The following is a 22,509-nucleotide window of genomic DNA, read 5'->3' as shown; positions in this document are numbered from 1 at the left end:
GTGTTTCTAACACGGGGTGCAGCCAAGCCATCTTATTGCTTGCAGGATCAGACTTAAACTGTGCTTGGAGAATAAGAGAACTGAAACATTTGCTTTGGCACAATTTAAGATGCTGATTGTCATGACAGATTTCAGGAGACTAACAGTCTAGATGGAGTAACTGGTCCTTCTAGACAAAAGGCAATTCCTAACCTTAGAAATTTTCGTATTATCTTGTACAAGATGTATGCTTTAAGATCTGAAGTACTAACACCACTTTACTCTAGCTTCCCTATCTCTCCCCTCATCTTCCCCCCGAGAAAACACTCACTTGGTTTGGGTGTTGGATGTCCGTCTGGTAGAGACTGCAGCACACATCCAAGCAAGGGCTAAGGCCAAGCTGCTGTGTGAGGTTTCAGCTCAGCCCATCCCAGCCCAGTAAGCACGCGTGGGCATCGTGCTGCTTTGCACGCTCTGGCTCCGCAGAGCTGAGCGGCCACGGTGGCGCGGGGTCAGCCTGTAAGAAGTCCAGGGGTTTGTCTGCACCCCATTGCGTGTTCCCCGCCCCACCTCCTTACACAAGGCCCACGCATGCTCTTCTGAAAGGGGGTTCCATCAATTATTTTCTTCTTCAAGGTCAGGTAGTTCCTGAAAGCGTGGAAGGTAGGATGGAAGTTCATGGTAGAATCACAGAGTTCGTGTGAAGAGTGTTTGTCAGTGACATCCACAAGCTCTTACTACCATATTCCTGTATTTCTTCAAGATTACGTTAGAATTATCATCAAAATAAAGAACAGATATGGCATTTAGTTTGGTAGGTGCACAGCATGGTTTGGGAACGTAATCGGGATTCATAAGATGAACCTGTCACCAAGAAGAAAACACAACTGAGACAGTGGTAACGTGTTTATAACTCACCTATGGCTTTGGCACGGAGCTTTCTGGAGACTCACCAGAGTTTGTACAATGGCATGATTGGTTGCGTTCATATGGCGTTGAGTGGAAATGAGCACTCCCCATCACAGTAGTTGGCTGCATAGCCCTTTGGAGCGATTATCCAGTCCTTTTTAGGAAACAAACAGAACGTGATTCAAATTTGAAAGTTGCCAGCTTGTACAGACAACTGCAGGCAATTAAGAGTGGCTGAAAATTTTCCACTAACTTTTTCTTGAGGGTGAAAATGTGTTTTCACTGAAACTGTCAGGGGTTTGTTTGGTTTTTGTTTTTTTGTTTTGTCTTTTTGTGAGCCATGACTTTTCCATGGACACACTGATTTTAATGTCCAAAGAATGGTGCATGTCTATGCACAGCTTAACTGCCACAAACTAAGGGTTTTATTCCTAAAACTGTTGCTGGGTTGCCTTGTGGGGATTGTGGTTTGGATGCCTTTACGTTTCAGTGTTTCCTGCAGGTTGGGCCCTCTGGCTGAACTACCTTTCCTAGGTTAAATCACAGCCTCAACTGGTGTCCCCTCCCAAAGAAACCACGTACGTGCATGTGTGTGCGTGCATACGTGCACAACTCAACCAGGGAGCACCAGAACAGGACTGCAGAATACTGGTGTGGTGCCTCACAGGCCCTCTACCTTATATACCCTCACAGGGACACTAGCCTGCTACAGCCACTGTAGGAAGTTTTAGCAGTTTAACAGCTTCTCCATCTCTGCTAGATCCACAAAGGAGGGGCAAGGCAGCTGCAGCCTGAGCTGCACATGCAAGCAGATGGCCCTCTGAGCCCCATGCTATGGAAGAAGGTGACTCTTCATCATAGGGCTACTATAAAAAAACTACAGCTTCTCTGCTGCCAATACGAGAGAGCCAAAGGTAAATTAAAAGCACCACCACTTAGCAGGAGCCATTTCTCCTCGCTCGGTGTTGGGCTCTGCAGGTCACCCTACAGGAGGACATACTGGTACGCTCCACATGGACATCATTCGTGGAGCATTTCCCCTTTACCTGACAACACTTACCTGGGTTAGCTTGAACGTTGCTACAGCAGGCCTGAGCAGCCAGAGACTGTTGCTGTTGCTGTTTGATTGCTACCATTAGGATACTTGAGCACACCAAAACCAACCCCTTCGGGTCACTGTACTAGCTCACCCATAATTTCCTCCCAGTTAACTGAGCTGCTTTTCCTAAGACTGTCACTCTCCTGCTACAGAAGCCAGTATAGACCATGTAATTAAATTTCAGATTTAATGTGGTGTAAGAGTAAGGGAAACGCTCTGCTAAAAAAATTGATGGATGTTCTGAAGGAGATAGATAGCAGTGCCCAACAAGTGCAGGGGGCTACTGCTCTGCCTCCATCATCTCCCTGCAACACATAGGATCTGGATTCCAGCTCCTGCAAAGAGCCCTACAGGTCTGTGGCCTGCTTTTGGCAGCATCTTACCTTTCTGCTCAACCCACAACTAGGAAGGTGAAGGCAGTGCCTTCCAGGTTGCGAGCTTCACAACTGGAATAGGTTTCCTGCCTGGAAGCAGGGGAAGTGAGCTGAGGAGGAGGTGGAAAGACTGTGCACAAGTAAAAAGAAAAGCTGCTAACAAGTAATGGGGAATGGAGTCACCACACAGCCACAGTTGTGGCTGGTGGGATGGAGTTGACGTAAGCTACAAAAAAATGCTGCTGTCCGATTAGCTGGGAGAGGACTTTAATGCGTAGGGTATTACAGAAGCAGCGGGGGCAGCCCTGGCATCCTGAATTATAATCTGGTAAAAAACATTAGCTGACAGAAATGGGATCTGCCTTATAAAAGTGCTGAATGAAAGAAAAAAAAAAAAAATTAAAAAAAAAAACAGAGAAAGGAAGATGAAGCATTCTTTGGAACATGATGTTCATGACACTATGGCCTGGCCCTAAATAACTTACTTTGAACAACTCTCTGGCCTTACGGTCTTGCAACTAAATCCAGTCTTCAGTCCAACTCCCGCAGCCCGTGCAAATTATGGGGCAGCGGTGGAGGACTGCTGCACTACGGCCAAGGTTAAATTAGGCTGATCACTAGAAAATACTTGAATTGTTTAAAATCAGTGCTTAATATTAGATTATTTTTTCCTTATTGTTAGAGGTACACAGATATGAGCCCTTGCCCGTACCATGACTCCCATGAGTGACGGAGAGGGACTGTATACTTGCATCTCTTAAAGGATCAAGCTTCCTCTGGATCTTATCAAATGTCACAACTATCAATATTTATTTGCCCTTCCCTGTGACTGGTTTTAGTGAAGCGGCACAAGGGACATTTTAAAGCATAATGTGAGCCTCGAGCGGAATTACCGTGACACTGTTTAGATAACATTTCAAAACAAACCGTCTAGTTTACCCAGAGAGAAACATCACACACCTGCCATCCCAAGTCTTGGAAGCTAACGTAAGCTCGTGCTTTCTGCACGCTGTTTTCAAGTCGCTGCTGTTGTAATCTGTTAAAAGAGAAAGAACAAAACAGAAATTTAGAAAGTGAAACAGGCACAGCAACGCTGGAGGGCACGGCTGGCTAGATGCGTGCACGCTGTGAGCTCCCTCAGCAGCCAAAAGGAGAAGGGTGTTGACGGACATCCAAAGCAGGGCTGAAGCTTTTAAGATGCCTATGGGAATGGAGGCACCCAAGTAACAGTGAGTTGGTTATAATTCCTTCAGCTGCCTTTAATAACTTGACAAGCAGTGCTCGTAAAACACCTCCAGTGAAATGATTCCTTAAAATAAACCTCCACTCCTTCAGCCCAGCACAGGCTACATCCTTGCTGGGTGCTCAGACTCACCCTGCTTCCTCGGCCGTGGTTTGCGACACGTGCCACCCTAGGTGGTAAGCTCAAAACGCACGCACTTACTGAGAGAATTACAACTCCGGGAAGGTTAATCATCGCCTCGTGCCCCTGTACTGGTTAGCAGAAGTCCTTAAACAGCTAAGATGTCCCATAGGCAGCAAAGCCATGTCCCTGTCCTCTCTGTGCCTGACCTCTACCCTGCCCTGGACATCACCTACGGCTCCACACACCACCTCTGCTCTTGGACCTTTACAAGCCATGCTCTGAAAAACAAGTTTCTCCTTCCCATAACCTGCTGATCTGCAGGTGACACAGGATTTGACACACTCTCAACAGTAACTGGCTTCTCAGTGTCAACACTGCACGGAAGAGTGAGGGCACAGGGTGCAAAGTCCTGACCAGAGACCTTCCCCCTTGCCACGGCGCAACGTACGAGGATGTTTCCACCGTGCAGGAGTTGCTCCCGATGGCCCTACAAAATGCAGCTTTTGACAGCGAGTGGAATTTCCCACTTATATTTGGAAAGAGAGGCAGCTCCGCACGCGAACACCTGGAACCGCAGCGAGCAGAGGAGCTGTGCTGTGTGACAGAGGGGCCTTTCACCCCCGGGTGGCCGCACAAATCCAGCCTTGACGGATCTCGTCACGCCTCGGGCGGCTGCCGGACCGCGGCGCCGCGGCCGCAGAAACCACCTCCGCAGTGGGCGGCTGGAACCCGCGCCTCGTGCCTGCCGGGAAGCACGAGGGGAAGAGACGGTGGCAAACTGGGCTGAGCAGTGCGGGAGCCCAGCACCCTGGCCATGCAGCGACACGCCTGCAGTCGTCTCGGAGCCGGACCCAGACCCATCCTGGCCGCGTTCTCCTCCGCTGACTTACCCGCAGAGGCCTCTTCTCCTCTCATCTCACACGCCTCATTTGCCAGGAACGGCGCTTCTGCCCACAGGCAGATGCCACAGGCTGATGCGCCTGCCTCCCACTGCCCTTTTGGCTAACCAGCCCCCCGGCACCCCCGAACGCAGCTGGAAAGGGCACCCTCCCAGCGTAGCTTTCCCCAAATGCGGCAGCTGGGATAGAAAATATTTTTAGTGACTTGTTCCTTGCTCTGAATAAGCCTTTCTTTTTCTTCCCTCCACCCCCCCCCACCCCAAAGTTTGGGAACTACGAACGCAAATATTTATTCAAAAGAAAAACTATAATACTAAAAGCACATCCAACGGACATTAAGGGCAGCACAGCATTACAGCTGGGTACAGTTAACACTGAGGTCTGAGAAAACCCCACACCTCAAACCTAGCCTCCAAACCACCACAGATTAGAGAGCTGTTTTTAGAAGCAGCTTGGGTTTTAAACTTTAAGGATTGCATTTCAGACTTTCAATAGCTTCGCTTCAATCACGGATTCAATCAGGTGAGCAGAGCTGGTTAACAGCCTGCTGCAGCATAAACATTTGCTCTTTCAGGAGCGCTCGGGAGCAAGGACAGAGACGAATTTCTCTATTCAAGCTTTCCATTTCCAAACCAGACACAGCCCGTAGAAACCAGGGTGTGGTTGTGGTGGGTTTTTTTTTTCAGATGAAGCTTTTCAGTCCCTGGCTCAGCCCAGGAGCAAATTTCTAACATGCGACCTTTCTAAATGATCTAGTTGTAACAAGGGACAGTAACGAGCAGAAGATACTTTCAGTGGGCAAAGGCTTTCATTTAAGTACCTGAAAATACAACTTCATTGTTCTTCAATGGGAAACATGTTATTCGCTTAGGGGAAAACCATCTGTATTTGATCGGGAGTTACAGTGGAGCTGATCTATTCACAAGCAAGTGGGCAGAACTATGCTAGTTCCAAATCCAGCTACAACTTACCCAAATCAGCTATGGGAAAGGGGAGAAGGCAAGGGAGGCAGAGAAAACAGGAGTGGGAAGAAGGCTGTGAGCAATCACAAGCTTAAGAAAACAAAGGAAAAAAGTTGCTGCTTAACAAGCTACACGAAGCAGAACGTGTTAGAAATGTGTCTTCTCTCATGCTGCCTGAAATTGCCCCCCAAAACGACACCTCGGCTCACTGTTTGGCGACCAAGTCACCCAATTCACACTCTGTATCCAGCACTGGCTACTCTCCATCCAGGCAGATGCAGACAGCTCTGCCTCTTCGCTTGCCCAAACTCAGCCTTTGCTTTCTTAAATGCCAACATATTAAACGTCCCCTCTCCCGGGATTTGCACTCTTCCCTGTTTAACCCTCACCCCCTCTTCTCGTTACACGTTTGCCTACCATGCCCACTTTAGCCGGACATTAGGGATGTTACAAACCTTTAACCCACCCTTAGCAGTGGCTTTCTGAATTGGAGAAAAAATACAGCAATACAGATGCACATAATAACAATCCACTCCCTATGGTCTGGGGCTCAGCGTATGCCCTAGAGCCACGTACATCCAATCATGGGCCTGAAAAAAAGAGGAATCCACACAGGAAAGGGTGTTCGGGTGGCAAGCTAACGCTTGCTGAACTACTGAAGTCAGCCTCCACGACACATTTTCTCCCAAACCTGGAAAGCAGTGTCAGCTACCCCAGTTGAGCACGCTCAACTGTTTGTCCCAAATTGCTGTTTGAGGTGGTTAGCAGTGCAAGACCCAGCATCCAAGAGGCAAGAGGGTACGTGTCCCTCTCCAGGAGCCCTGCAGCGGGGAGCTGGGAGGGCTGAGAGGAGGCAGCCTGCAGCGGGGGGACACCACGAGCAACGGCTGCGGGGTTTGGCTTATGCTGCCATGACACAATTTGTAGGGATTGCTTGCCAGAGACCTTCAAAACCTCTGTGAGTTTAAGGAGCTGCTTTGGGAGCTTCTATAGGCTCACTGTGGGTTGAGCAAACTCGTCTCTTTTTTGCCCCTGAATGTACCAATTCCGAAACACTAGCTTGGCATTGCGAGGCACTGCATTTAATCCATTCTGTCTAAAATAGAGATCTAAAAAAACCCCAAACCCCTAGTTCTGCACTTAAAAATATCTTCCAGGGCAGCGCATTTAAAACAGCGCAGTTAGGAACGGCTTGTCTCTGCGGCTTGTTTGCACTGAACGTTGGCTACCTTCACCAGAACTCCAGTCTGACTTTCTGCGAGCACAGATGTTTCTCTTAAGGCTTGAGACTGGCATTGGCATTGCTGAAAGGGGAGAGAGAATAGCGTGACCTTAATGGTCTTCCTCCTACAGATACTTATGCACCCACCTTAGATGTCCTATAACCTCTCCCAGGTTAAGTGCTGGCAAAGAATATATAAATATTTACTGAGGTCGATCCATCTGAGAACACCCTTGCTGCTCCCAAGGTGCTAGCTTACCAAATTCCACACGGTAATTAATTGCTTCTGTGGTCCGAAATAGCTTTGGCAGAGGTCTCCAAGGCCAGCCCCTTCTTCTTGGTGTTTGACTTGGTAATTTGTCCGGATAAAGCTGGTGTAAACTGATCATGCAGTTAATAACAGCCCACTTCACATGAAAGTGATCTGCTTGGGTGGGAAGAAGAGGAGATGTTGGGCTGACATGGGCCCAAGTGTGAAGGCACACACAGAGAAGTCGGCCACGCCACTGCGGTCTGCATCCGAGCACTCTACTAAAGGGAAGACGGGCTGCGAGATAACGATGTTTATTAACAAGACCCTTGCCACCACGAAAACATTTGGCCTTATTTGCCTCCCGTGTTTGTGCGTGCTGCCCTTTGAGGTATTTAGTTCCCGTACACGTGGGGAAATCTGCCTGGTTGCCGTGTATGTCTGCTGGAAGAAAAGGCCATCCAGAGGGCCCCTCCATTTCTCACGGAGCACCTCCTACCTGTCCCGCAGACCCCGGGGTGGCTAAAGAGGACTCAAGAAGGAGTGTTGCATGAGTTTCGCTCACAACAGCAAGTGCAGCCCGAAGTCAGACATTTAAATGCAGCTCTCTCTGCAAGAAGGCACTGATGGGAAGGGATGGGAGGTCAACCTGAAGGCCAACTTGCAGAAGAGGAGGGTTATCGCCACTGGGCAAGGACACAGCCCCACAAGGAACCATATTCAGGTAACTCATGGAGGAGCTGGCTGTATGGCAGCAAACCTCTTACGCTCGAGGGTCACCGTCTGCTATGTTGAAGAGAGTCCTCACCTCTTCGGTTAACTCGAGGGGTCAGCCAGCAGACTGAGAGCACGAGCTAAATCCACCACAAGACCCGTCTGAGCGAGGGCCTCCAGATGTGGCAGACAACAGCAGAGAAACACCTGCATGCTCCTCCCACCCCCACCCACCTTGTTCCTCCATGTGTTGGGCCACAGCTGACACACAATTTTCTGCCTCAACAGACAAAATACTTCCTTTTCTTTCTGTTCATCCTCCTTCTGCAGAAGAACAGAACTTGGCTCCAGGAACACATTGATGCAGGACTCTATGTCAAAGCAGTTTATACCATGGGGGTTACTCAGTTCTGCTTTATATAAGCCAGTGATAATTACGTGTTTATAACGCAGGGAAATGAGCATTCTTGGTGAAAAAAATACAGATTCTTATACCACAGCTATAACCTTAGCATCTGAGCACTTGGTACTGACTGCAGGACAACTGCACACAAAGTGAGCACAGCGGGATCCCAATCCCGCACGTAGCAGCACGCCTTCACATAACCCCACAGCTCACCAGATCCAGTACCAGCCCAGCAGCACACTTCACGCGCCCTGAACGGCAGGACTTGAAATGCTTTCCGTATTCAGGGAGTAAACGGGGCTTTTTTAAGCATACTGCCCCAACCCAACTCACAGCATCTTTTGGGAAAGGGCTTCATTTCTGGACTGAAGAAAGAAAATCCTGTGTATTCACTAACATAGAGGAAGGAAGGTTCACACTACAAACCATCAACATCAGCCAGGTGCCTTGCTCTTCAGGAGAGAAACTGCCCTCAGGCCCTGATAAACAGTGACAATTCTGGCTTAGGGAAGAGCACAGACCAAAAATCTGACAAGACATAAGATACAGCAAGGGAGGAAGGTGTGCAGGCAGGGAGATGCTCAGAAGGGGACTGCAGCATCCCAGTTCTGCACCCACTTCAGGTCCAGATGCATCAGGGCATGCCCAGAAGAGCAAGGCAGCCTTCAGAGTAACCCCCAGGCTCACATACTACTTCATCCTGGGGCAAACACTTCCCCAGACTCATCACGCATCGTCAGAGCACAGATGTAGGAACCCACACAACAGAAAAAAAAAAAAAAAAAAAAAATCAAAATCCCTGTGATTTTTTTTTAATGCTAAAAGTGCGTATCAGCCATTGGTGCCTCTCGGGCTATTAAATCAACCACTTCTCAGGGAGAACAGAGTCTAAGAGTGTCACACTTAGCAAGGAAAATAAGCTGATGCAGTCTCTCTTTTCTAAACACAGAAACCAACCAAACATACATCTTAACTTTAAATTCCCCTCCTTTCCTCCGCCTTAAATCCACAGAGGCTCAACTATACCTTGTTGACTACTGAACTGCCAAATTCCAGGTTTCAAATTAAAGCTGGCTTTGAGCTAGAAGAGCTCAAAAAAGCCCTTGAGACCACAGAATGACCAGCTATTTTTTCCCTTTTTGTCATTTTATAATTTTACGACCTGATGTGTGGTGTAGTCAAGAAGGCAGGGATGTAAAATGGCCCTTTTTGCCCAATATATCTGCTCCCTCTGGAACTTTGAGTCACATGGCCTGATTTAATAGTAGTGAAAATTTATTTTTAGCACTGTGAAGCTTGCGGAGCTAGGGAGAGAAAGCTGGAGCCTATCCTGACTCCACTACGAGCGCTACAAAACAGCAACGCAGCAAGTAACTTTCCCAAAGCGCTGTGAATGCCTTAAAAATTGGATCTTGCGCCGAAGGGAGCACAGCAGCCGAGCCCCTCCGAGTGGGAGAACTGGACGCTGCTTGTGTAACGGCTGTGCTTATTGCTTAGAACACCCAGACCAACAGAACCCAGTTGCTCCTCCTGCCCTTAAAATCCGTGAAGCAACATTTCACACCCAGCCGAGTCCGGCACTGGCACGGGAACCCACAGCCACGCTGCAGCATGCACCACGAGGACACGCAATGGCTGCTAGTGGCCAGCTGCTGCTGGCACGCACTAGCCCAAAGGGCAAGTCCATCACCATGCTGGGCTGGAGCAACAGGGCTGCATGGGCATGGCCTGGCCGTCAGCCCTGGAGGGTCTCCCAACCTGGATCTGGCTCCCGGCAGGCTCCAAGCGCCACGGCCAGCACGGGGCCACCTCGGGTGCAGCATGGCTCACCCACAACGTGAGCACACAAGAGAAGGGGACGGCCTATGGATTCACACTGGCTAAGTTTTGGCAATGCTGGCTCATCTCCTTGTGCTGTGTCTGGGCACAGACTGAAAAATAGAGTTGTCTCTTCTTGGGGTATTCATAGATTCATAGATTTCTAGGTTGGAAAAGACCTTAGAGATCATCAAGTCCAACTGTCCCTAATCCCCATTAAACCATATCCCTAAGTAGATCATCCACCCTATTCTTAAACACATCCAGGGATGGGGACTCAACCACCTCCTGGGCAGCCTGTTCCAGTGGCTGACAACCCTTTCAGAGAAGAAATACTTCCTAACATCCAACCTGAATCTCCCCTGACTAAGCTTATACCCATAAGTATACCCATAAGTATAGTCACTTCTAGACACGGGAAAAGCAGGGATGCTATTGGAAATGAAGGGGGCAGCATAATCAAATTAATCAAGTAACTTGGGATGGGCTGAAACATTTGAGAGGAAAGAAGGTACTCAATGAACGAAGGACTTGTAGCACTGTGATGCAGGGCAGAGGGCTGGAAAACAGACAAGACTCAGAAGACAAGACACACTCAATTTTTTGTCAAATTTCAGAGTATCCTGAAATTGCCCCACCAGCCCGTAACGGCACTCACAAGGCTGCTGTACAACACTGCAGCATGCAAACAGGCAAGCCTCTTTGCCTGCCTGGAAATGCATTTCACCACATATACACCGCTGTTCTCACAAGGAAAAGAAAAAAACGGATCTCATGCTGTTCTACCAGGGTTTTTCAAAAGAAAGCTGGAAGAGGACTCTTCTGGAAACGTGTATGTGCAATACCATAAATCTCAGCACACGCAGAGATGGAATCTTTTAAATATTGCATTTCATGTAGCGTAGTTCTAGGCAAATACTGTGTGTAACAAGCAATCTACAAGCACAAAATTCAGAGTTAAAACCCCTCATCCCCCTGAATTCAATGGCTACAACTTCACACAGGGGTCTGGACTTCACCTTGGATTCAAGAGGACTGCTGTGAGACTCCCACTCCCATCCCCTTGCAGGTGCAACCTGTTCCCCCAAGGAAGAGCATCCCACCTCACATCCCCCTTCTTGCTTTTGCACTCTAAGCCAATAGAGACACTACAAAAAGTCACCCCAGCTTCCAGACAAATCGTATGTTGCATGATTACCTGTGACACTAGATACCCTGGAAACATCTTGAGCCTGAGTGGAGCGGTTGCGACTCTGTTGCCTGCGCCTGCTCGTCGCTGACCTAGTGGTCCGAACATGAACTTCGCTGACTTTGAAGAAGGCCACCATGAAAGGCTGTTTGTCATAAGGGCCATCTCGGCCTACAAGACCTGCTTCTCTAGGATTTACGCTGAAACCTTCAAATCAAACAGAAAAGCAGATGTTAGAGAAACAGTGTTGCTCGCTTGCTCCTTCCAGAATCACCGCATCCCCACGAGCAGTGTTTCTTCTTGCTCACTCTCTTCTTCTCTTATCACTAAACACTCCTGCCACCACGACCTACGGACATCTTTACGACAGCACTCCACCCATCCTGGACAAGAGGGTCCACTGCAGCACGTGGCTTTTTGGTAGTCCTATGGCATCTCTGGTTTAGGCATTAAGAAGGTACACACATAGATACATAAAACACAAAAGCCCAGATGTGTCATGAAATTAGTTCTGCTGCCTGTGAAACACAAGACACAGAGATGGGATTAGGAGACCTCTAGGGAAAGCAGAGGGCAAAAAGTCAGGACGCTTTTGTTACGAGCACAGGGATGGGCTCTCAGCCCACTTGAGAAAGGGGAGGCTGGCACTAACATTTCCTCAGCGAGGACAGTGGACAGCCCCTCTGGTCTAACTTGACCCACAGGTGTCACAAACCTCAGCATGAAGTGATAGGAAGAAAACAAAAGGTTGGAGGCTGGTTCCTATAGATGAAAGATGCCACTGTCATCTTTTTGGTCACCTTCTACTCATCCAGATCCTCTCCTTCCCCACTGCTTATCTTCCAACACTCAATTTCATGCTCTTTTGCAGTCTCTTCTCTCTTTTTCCACCTTTCCAAGTTTCTGCTGGCTGTGAAATGCTATTGTTGCACCCGCCCTCAGAGAGTGCAGCCCCACACAGTGACCACATCACTCCTCCAGCACAGGGCTCCCACCTCAGGTCTGATGAGATTCGAGCAGCAACGGCAACCACAGCAGCCAGCAGGGCTGCTGTAAGCCCACATGGGGAGGCACATACCCATACAGCTGCCCTCTTTTCTTCCTCTCACCCCTAAACCTCACTCCACCTGAGATCCCAGCTCCATGACCCCTACCACCTCCAACTCAAGAACTGGGACCTTATCGCAGCCCGCCTCCACCACCTGGTCCTGGTACTGTTCAGAGACACCTGATCTCACTCGTGGAGAAAGACACGTCTGTCATGGGACAGCCAGGAAGCTGACGGCCCTCAGTCTGTGCCCTCAGACGCTTTGCTCAAGGTGTGGGCTACAGCTGCTTACGAAGGCTGGGTGCTCACCACCCACATCACAACTGGACTCCGTCAGCACCCATTCCAGACAGCATCCAAGAGGCTCACGAGGTTACTCCCGTTAACCGTCCCGTCACCTACCGTCCCGGGTCACGACGCTCAGCTGCAGTCCCATGTTGTGCTGAGGGTTCATCACCCACATGTTACTGGTGGCAGTGACGTCGAACTCCAGCCAGCCCTCCTCCGAGGCCCACACCGCCCGTGTGTCCAGCAGAAACAGGTCAGAGGCCCTGCAGATTGCAACGACAAGATTGTGATGTCTGGGATTTTCTCTCCCGCTTTCGCTGTTACAGAAACGAGAAAACCTGAATTAAGTAAGAGTGACGTTAACAGCTAGAATAAAAAAAACCCACCACAATCCCTGAAATCTGCCTTTTTTTATCCAGAGTTTTGCCATGAGATGCACATACTTCTGCGTGTGAAATTCAGGATTACAAGGGCTGTTCACCATTTTTAAGGCTGGAGGAAAGCAATCCTAGTCCTCAGGTCTGGGTGTTTCTCCACCGGCAAGGGATTTGTAAGCCACTCTTCGTCCTGAAGAGTATGATGCTCGCTCTGTCAGGACACTGGTCAAACCACCAGCATTTCCAGGTATTCAATGGCTTTTGTCAAAGGGGTTTTGTGGTTTCAGCCCACCTTCCACAACACAGAACTACCACAAATGACAACAGCAACAAAAAAATAAATATTCCCCTTACAGGCTAAGCATCGGTGAAGGAAAATGAACCTCTAAAGGCCTCTAAAGACACTTTTCTAAGGCTTATGAACAGGGATTAGAGCACCTTGTTCCAAGGCTGTTGGTACTCGGTCTCCTTCATGGGCTTCCACTTCAAACGCTGTCGAGTCTACACCTTTTTTGCAGCATCATATGCCCACCAAAACTCAGCTCAGTGAAATCAGCTGGAGAAGCACCCAGAGAAATCCCATGTACATTTTCTCACTGTGTCTATCAGAGGCATAACTTTCCTGTGCAAGAGAGCTACAATTCCTATTCTTAACCTGTGGCCATCATCACAAAACGGATAGCGGGTGTCAATCCCATCTTCACCTATATTTCCCTCTGGATTCTTTTTTTCTAACAATAACTTAATGGAAATGAGAAAACACAGTACCTGTCCTTCCACCCATCAAAGGTTAAGTTCAGAAAAAAACATTTTGATTGAGTTACATTTTATTTTTGGCCAACTGCTATGTCATACTGCCCAGCCGCTTGGTTTGCATGAGATCACACATGGAAAAATAAGCACTTCAGTATATTAGGGCTCCTGGTGCGGCTATTTTTACAGCGTGGAGGCTTTCCTCCGCTTCGCTGGTAGCCGCACACTCTGTGGTTGACTCAGCAGCCTTTCCCACAGGAGTCTCTGCCACCGCTCCTCCAACGGAAGAAGGTTCAGGAACAACTCTGACCTTCACCTCCAACAGCAGCGAGTGGCTGGGGCTGCCAGCTGCTACATGTTTTGGAAACCTTAAGGTTGAAAGATTTGGGCTTTCCCAGCAGGGTATATAAACTGAAGTGTTGCTTAAAGGAGACCACAAACACCAGCTGCTGCTGAGACCACTCTTCCCCTCTCCAGGTTTAAGAGAGGAATAAACTACTAGATCATTCCCACCTTTGAATATGACTTACACATTCATCCTCACCAATGCTTGAAATGGACTGTATCTGAAACTAAGTTTTCCTAGCACCTCTTTTGACCTTTCCCCTCACATCAATTGCTTTTTTATCTCCTGTCCCACCTCCCCTCCTCTAAGAGCCATACTCTCTCTGGCACTCACCTGCTCCAGACAATGTCCCACTGGAGCCTCCAAGCCTAGAGTAACTTTGGCATTACATACCCCCAAACCAAACATTTCTGGCGCAAAGCTGCTGGGAACTCTGTAAGAACAAACCCTCATGAACACTCAACCACATGGCATTAGTCAGGTGTACAAAAACATGAAGAGGCAGCTCAGACCTTATATTCCTATTGCCTTGCACTCTGGGAAGATACCTGGACATCAGAGAGCTGTAAAGGCTGAAAGGACCACATGTCATCATCTAGCCCGTTCCCCTGAACTCCAGAGGCAGGATCAACTACACCCATGTCACTCCTGAGAGATGTTTGTCTGATCTGATCTTACAGATTTCCAGCCTTACGAACTCCACCATCTTTCCAGGAAATTGAATGGGTTTCACTTGAAGCATTTTTTTTTTTTTCCCCATCATGTTTTAGCCCAGTTGGCAACTAAATGCCACAAAACCGCTCGTTCACCCTCCCCCAGGCCCAGGGGATGGGGAAGAGAATTACAGGGGAAAAGCGAAACAGACTCGTGGGTTGAGATAAGAATAATTTAACAATTATTAAATAATAATAACTTAAATGCCAAACTAATCTCCCTTCTTATTAAAGCAACATCTCCAGTCTTTCCTCACAAGCCACGTTTTATAGACTTCAGCTATTCTCATTACTCTTTATAGACCCAACTCACATCAAGATCTCACTGATGTGTCTCACAGACTATTCCTCTACTTATACATCTCAGAATATGTTTTTGGCTTCTCCACAAAACTCACACTGTTAACTCATGTCCACCTTGTGATCCACTATAATCCTTAGATTCATGCTGCTGAACTGCAAAAGACCCCGTCACCTCCTAAGGTTTATTGACATCACTGATTTTTCATGTCCAAATGCCATTCTTCTTCCTACCAAATCGCACTTCCCCCGCCCGCAGATGGAACCTCCATCATTATTAGATTACTTAAAATACAGACTTGCCTTCCAGCGTGTCTCCCTCATCTTAGTGTCCTCCACAAATGTAACAAGCAAACTGCCTGACCAAGGTACAATTCTACCAAACAAGAATGCTCCACTTTATCTCAGTATGTCATGCTCACTTTGGAAGGATTTCAATTCCTTTGTAAAATGCAGAAAAATGGACAACTAGGCTTTCCAATCCAATTAACTCTTTGCAAAAAGTTTCATACAGGACTGGTTTTCAATTAGCTCTGCTATTCAACTGATGTTTGTGTTGTTCAACTGGATGAAGCCAACACTGATGGTTGACCCCAAAGTATTGTAGGTCATAGCAGTAATGCTAGCAAGTAACACATCCTAATACTTTCTGCTTAAGTCTATTTTCAATCAATGTGTGTCATCCAAACCTCGCCAGGCTCCACAACATTGTGCATCATTTCTTACTAGTTTTATTTTTGGCATGAAGGTTCTAAAAAAAAAAAATATTCAGTCACCTATTTCCACAGACAAAACTAGGGGGGTTGGGGGGGTAATATTTACTCATATAAAATAGAATCCCAACTATTTAATGGAAAATCTTTAACTACTCCATTATTTTTTCAGAATATAAATGTTGTATGTCCTTCCTCCTTTAAGAAAATCACTTCAAATTTGACCAAGTTGAAAGTACTTGAAAATTGCTGCCTGCATAGAATCAACAGAGATGGAGAGCTTAGCAACAAAATCCTCTGGCCATTTCATATGCTGGTGACACTTTCCAAACCTCCCTTCCCCCTTAGTAAACCAAATACCATGTATCACCCGAGGGGAATCTGCTCTTCCCTACAGCCACAGGGCTGAGAAGAAATGTCCTTGCTACTCCTGCAAAAAAGCTGTATGATGTCTGATCCTAGAACAGAGACAGAGATCTCCTAGGCTGGCCCCAGGTGGAAGGGAAAGAACATCTAATTAGATGTGGAAGGGTAAAGGATTTGCTGCAGTCGTGGAGGACACATGGACATGCAAGGACTAGATGGAGAGACTCCGGATAAAATGAAAGTTTGTAGAGAAAAGGGAGTAGAAGTTTCCATGGCCACCACACCTCTGTGAATCAAGCCCATTATTCCCAACTCAGCAACCCTCTGCTTCTAGAAGTAGTTGGGAAACTACTGGCATCTTCCTGCACCAATGGCTCACAGAGGGCTACGACCTGCTACTGCTGCCATCTGCGGCAACACAGCTGCCAACAAACCCGGTGACAGACGTCAGTGATGTGAATCACACTTCCAGTCTTGCCCCTGTGGTCATAGGGAAACGCAGCCACACAACTGGCTTTTTCTTTTTCCCCTAGTTCTACTCTCTAAAGACCATGGAAAACATAGTTATTCCATTCCTCTCTCACTAGGGCTGCAAAAGATGGGAAGCATGTGAGCTAAAGCTGCTGCGTAGCCTTATTACCAGTCCTGATGCTGGACTGTGGGCTGATTTTGGCAGGGACCATTTTTGCCATCGGTGTTTGCTCAGCCAGTCCACACTCTATGGCCCTACCTGTTGCAAAACTTGGAATGCACACAGCAGATGAGCAGGAGATCCTGCAAGCCAAAGATAGTACTGGAGAAAGGCAAAAAGCATCTGAAAATGGCATCTAAACCTAGCGGAGACAGTTGAGTCTCATTGGTGTGTGCAACAGCCTCTTAATCTGCACAACAAGAACAACACCCCAGCTTCACCCTATAGCCATGTCAAAACAAGGAACAGTTTAGGAAGCAGCCAGACACCACGCTGAAGAGTGCTACGCACAAGCAGATGCAAGTCCATAGTCAAAGCAAAATCTGAAGAGTGGACAAGAAGGTGAGAAACGGACCATACACCCAGAAAGTTCCAAGAAACAAAGTATTGAATTTCTAGTCATTAAGTGGTGACATTGATCCTGTGCAGTGAGGCGGGCAGTGGCCTTCCAAGAGAAAGCATGCAACCGTGTACGCGGTCACGTTATTAGAAGCATAATTAGAAGCTTCAGCATTTGAGAAGAACAGAGGCAAGACAGGACCTGAGGGAAACAGAAAAGGAGCATGAAGAACAGGAAAAAGTAGAAGAAGAAAGGCTGAAAGAAAGGCATGAGTCGGCATCATTGAGCAGAGAGAGTATTTGCACTCAGCATGGGCTGAAGAAAGCAGAGTCAGTCCAGAGGTTTCACGGCCAAGCAACCCCACATGTCAAGAACATCACAGGACCTCTGGCACCTGCGCAGAGGCGAAAGCAGGGCCTTCAAATTCAGGGCACAGGAGAGAAATTTCATCACCAACACAGGTAGTTCTCAACATTCTCTCTGCCTAAACCTGCCTCTGGGTTTTCATTCAGCTACTGTCACCTCATAGTCACTATGGTGCCCGAAAGTCTCATCGCTATTTCAGTGTGCTTAGGCATCTGGATGAGTTCAGCTAACGATTCCCATTATAAGGCTGCTGCAGGCATAATATTTATTAACCTTAGATTATTAAAGGGAAGCACGTGAACAGGAGAGACCGAGGCAACGGGCTGAAACAACTTTCCTGGAACAAGAGAGGACATTAAATGGGAAAATCCAAGTTAGAAATTCCAACTCGTAACAGGAGCTTTTTGTTCTGGACCAGGGCCCTAAAGGATGGTCTCAAGGCCCAAGAAATAAATGAGAGTGTTTCCATGGCCTTCAGTAGACTCTGGAGGAGGACGGAGAACCAAAGGTCAACAGAGCAATCACAAGTGGTTGCAATAAACAGAAAGAAGTACACAGTTTACCAGAGAAATATGGCCTGTGTCATTCAGAAGGCAGGATTTAGCATCAGTGTCCTCAAGAGAGAGAGCTGATTTGTCAGATATAAATATCAAATACAGCTACTATTCTTAACGCTGGCATCCCAACCACGTACTCGGGGCATTCATAGGAGAAACAGCTTGCATTTAATTTCAGTGCTTTCCCCCCCTGTAAGATAAATATTTTGTTAACTGAAACCTCTGCGCAAACCTTTTAACGAAATGTCTCTGGGTGTTAATTCCTTTTAATTGAACACTAATTAGATTAGAATTTAGTCAAATTAGTAACCAGGTCAAGTGGTTAATCTTAGTTACTACTTCGTGAAACGCTCACATTAAAATAATTTCTCTGTTCTGGGTACACATTACAACATGGAACTTTGCTACAGGAAAAACACCAAAGCTATAAAAAGCTAAATTTAAAGAAGCATCTGTTGAACTAGGTTTTTTACTTTCCCACCCTCCCTGGCCTTCTTTCCCCAGCTAGGCAGAAGTTTTACCAGGGAGACAGTGAGAACAAACAGAAATCTCACCTTCAAAATGACCAAGTTAAAGGTCTCTTATTTTAATTACGGATCTTGGAACAACATTTTTGTGCAAACATCAAAGCTCGCAATTACCCAGGTGTTTAAAGGATTGTTACGCATCAACAGCCATTTACCAAAGCATTAATTACTGTAAGTCTCTAAAACTTTCCTCAGCTGAACCTTTTTGTTTACTTTTCTTCAAAGACAAGTTGACATAATAGTCTAGACTGCCTAGCAGCACTTTCTCAAAAGGGAATTTCGCACCGAAGTGTGTGGGATTTACATTTTAATTACTGCACTTTCTAAATGCTCCCTCTTCTGTGTACCTCAGGATCTGAGTCTTTAGATTGCACTGACATCAACCTTCTGTCAAAATTATCCTGCATGTAGCAAACTAGCAAGATTATTTGCTCTTACCCACTAACGACAGACCAAGTGCACTCACAACTGATTCAGTCTTACAGAGTTGAACAGAGTTCCACACAGATAAAACTTTGAAATCACAGCCTTCTCACACCTGTAGATCCATCATCTTGCAGTAGATGTAAGTGTTACTTTGAATTTAGAAGTGTTTCTTACTTACAGAACAGACAGCACGAAGTACTGCCAACAGATGCAATACAAAATCTTAACAACTTACTATGTCTAAAGGACCATTACTCCAAAGATCTAAAAGAACCGTACAAAATTTAATCAATCAGTGCTCACTCGTACAGAGAGCCTCAGGCAAAGGAACGCCAGCACCTGGAATGAGCTGCCACGGAAAGCAAAGGCAGTCTCCATTGTTTTATGAGAAGAAGTAAGGCTCAGTTTAACTGTCCTGAAAAAGCTACACCATCCGTGGGCCAGGAGACAAGGAGAGACGTGCACAATCTATAAAGGCTCCTTAGAAACAAGGAAGGAAATATTAAGAGCTGTCAGCCTGCAAGCGAAGTTACTTTCAAGGTGAAATAGAAGACCAGCGCCTGGGCACTAATTTGCATGGACTGAGAGCTAGGAAGGAAAAAGCACTAAATGGAGATGCCAGGACAGTATGGAGGGAGTCTGCAATTTGGCATAGGCAGAAGAGAGCCATCCTGGATGCATCCAGACACAGGGACACAACAGAAGGGACAGGCAGGTCAGCTCAGGTTCTTGCTGCTCACTTCCCAGCCCCACATCACCACTGCTCTGTTGGATAAAAGCTCCTCTGGCTGAAAAAGCTGTTCGGTATCACTGGAAAGCATCCCTGTATCGCCCCGGAGGTAAAGTCTGCAGGGGTGGGGAGTTAAGTCTGGTAGACTCACTGCAAGAGCAGCAGGGTGAAACATTGGTTTCAAGGCTGCATCTGTAAAGAGTGGAAGATCAGAGCCCAGAGCTAGAGGTTGTGGTCACCCCACGCCAAGACTGCAGGAAGCTCAGTCTACAGGTCCCTGGTAATCCCCAGCAAAGCCAACACTGATATTTGAATGCAAAGATGTCCCCCCACATGCCGCTCGAGGTCTTGAGCTCCACAGCTCTGAGGAACAAACATTTTACCATCAGGAACAGTGAAAAAAGAAAGAATTGTCCCAAGTCACAGGGATAGGAGATATAGTCCTCATTTCCTTGACTATGATTTAATAAGACTATGGGGTATTGTAACTGTAGTGATGGCTACAGTACCACACAGTTCAAATGCAGTTTGAGGTATGAAGATGGGGGAGAGAGCAAAGGGGTAGTATTTATCTTTGTCCTTTAAGAAAAGAAATAAGGCACTGACATGGTATTCTTTGGTTTTCATAGAAAAAGTCAGCTAGTTACAAAACGCCTAAGTTTCATCCAGAATAACTCTGACTTTTAAACTACTAAAACCCAACCACCCTAAAACACACAAATCAAATCACATACCCACACTGGGAGCTGAACTGAAACGCGGACAGACGTTTCTCCATAGCATCATGGAAACTGCTCTATCGTATACAAATATATGCACACTATATACAAATCTGACCCCAACTCGAAACAGACTGATGCTTAGTTTTGTCATTTGTATTACACAACCCATTCTGAAACCCAGTTGAGGACAGTTATTTATTTTCTAAGCTATAAACACTGCCGGCAAATCAATTTGCCCTTTAGATTAGAAGCTCGGATCGCATTTGTATAAATATCCTGTTGCAAAGAGGAAGACTTTATTACCACTGTAACTGGCAGCTAGAAACCAACGAGTGCCTTAACCCTTAAGGAATTGTTTCGAGTAGAGGAAGAACATACTCCCCAGGTGGTCCAGGGCACACCTATGTCCACACGTGTCTCACCATACAGGAGGAATCCTTCTGCACATCAAGTCCTCATATTTCATTCTGGGTGAAAACGAAACTGTTTAATAAACTTTGACCATTAAAGTACCATATCTTCCTTTGATCACTAACACAGGCCACTGTGTTTTTCATAGATCAGTTGTTTGGATAGTGTAGGAGTGTTTCGAGGTCTGCGTTAGCAGGATATTTACACTTGAAAACATACTGATGATCCAATCCAAGGACTAACATCTTTGATCCACCATAAACTGCCTTCCCTAGTCCTGACCTGACACCTCTCCGGGTGAGAGCAAGGAAGTTTCGAGAAAGAAAAAGAAATTAATGAGCTGTTTCCAGCAACAAACTCATTTCTCCTCTTCCCTTGCGAAGGTCTCGCTTACATGGCAATCCACTCCCAAAAGGTATCAGAGGTCACAAAGGGCTTTGCTGGTCCTTCCACAAAACCAGCACTACACCTTAGAAACAAGCCCACGTGCAGGGCTTAGCCGTGCCTTGGTACCACCAAAGGGAGGAGAGGTGGGGTCCTGCCTGCTGAAACTAAGCACCTCCTCAGATATGGTCCAGGTGGGACAAGAATCTGGAAGTTGATGCCACTTGTCTTCCTAAACTGGTGCTTTAGCAAATCTCCCTGTTTTCTGCACATACCAAAGGGAAAAAAAAAAAAGAAAAAAAATCCCACCCTAGCCTTCAAACAGCACAATCTCTTAAACTCTGGGGGGTCAGAAGCTGAAGGGCAGCAGCATCCGGCAGACGTGTCGCCCGTTCCCCATCCCGACGTCAGCACCGACAGCCCACAGCCCGTTTCAAAACCAGAGCCACCCCCCTCAGAGCAAACCGGACGTCACCTCCGCCTTGTCTGGTGAAGCCTCTTCCCCACACCACCCGAAACGCATGCCGCTGACGGCGGGCCACAAGCTTGACCCATCCTGAGGATTTCATTAATCTCTCCGCGGCGTCCCACTGACAACTCCAGCAGTTTGTGTTATGACAAAACGTGGCCATTAACTGCGGTTTGGTTATAAAACAAAAGCCTAGTTTCCAGGCACTATTTTTTTTACCTTACGAAAGGGTGGAAGGAATGGGGAGATGAAAATATTACTGACACGAGTGAGTCAGTATTAAAATGTTTTCTTTTTTAAGAGAGAACGTACTCAGACCACGCCGTCCTCAATGTGCATTTCACTGCCTGGAGCCTCCACGAGTATCGTTTTCATATTTCTCATGGCTTTGAACACGGAAAGGGTCAAATTTCTCCCTGAAGGTCATGCTGTTTGAATCAGCATTGATCTCTGATCGTTTGCACCCTCTCTGCATACACCCTTACCCAGGAAACAGTCTCTAATGGGCCCATATAATCCTTGCTTTTAGCCTCGTCTACAGTGGCAAAAATGAGTTTGATAATTCAGTAACTGGTAGAAATTTTAGCCTCAGGCTTGGTTTTGGTTTTAGCCATCAGGGAACGGCCAGCAGTGCCTCGCAATTCCATGCAGCAGCTTGCACATCTGGGCTGGAATCACACGCTTACGCTCTGACTGTCCAGATGAGCTTTTTTTTTTTTCCTCAAGTAATACTGAATTAAGCCACTTCATTACACTTAATCGGAGCCAAGGGATACTTCCAGGCTGTGAGCTTTG

The 22,509-nt window shown here is 47.0% G+C and overlaps 1 protein-coding gene across 1 annotated transcript in view; it reads right to left on the bottom strand.

The window, feature by feature from the left end:
* Window positions 1-693: 693 nt before the first annotated feature.
* Window positions 694-22,509, bottom strand: part of BMP6 (bone morphogenetic protein 6) — a 127,097-nt gene continuing 105,281 nt past the window's right edge. The window contains 7 exon segments of the mRNA XM_086608910.1: window positions 694-843; window positions 933-973; window positions 976-1,042; window positions 3,322-3,353; window positions 3,356-3,397; window positions 11,197-11,394; window positions 12,638-12,786. Of these exon segments, the coding sequence (XP_086465036.1) occupies window positions 694-843; window positions 933-973; window positions 976-1,042; window positions 3,322-3,353; window positions 3,356-3,397; window positions 11,197-11,394; window positions 12,638-12,786 (679 nt within the window).

The sequence above is a fragment of the Tauraco erythrolophus genome, chromosome 3 (assembly GCF_009769465.1).
Source record: "Tauraco erythrolophus isolate bTauEry1 chromosome 3, bTauEry1.pri, whole genome shotgun sequence".
In the NCBI taxonomy this organism is placed as follows: domain Eukaryota; kingdom Metazoa; phylum Chordata; class Aves; order Musophagiformes; family Musophagidae; genus Tauraco; species Tauraco erythrolophus.
The sequence above is the reverse complement of the archived record's forward strand: the minus strand, read 5'-3'. Positions and strand labels throughout refer to the sequence as shown.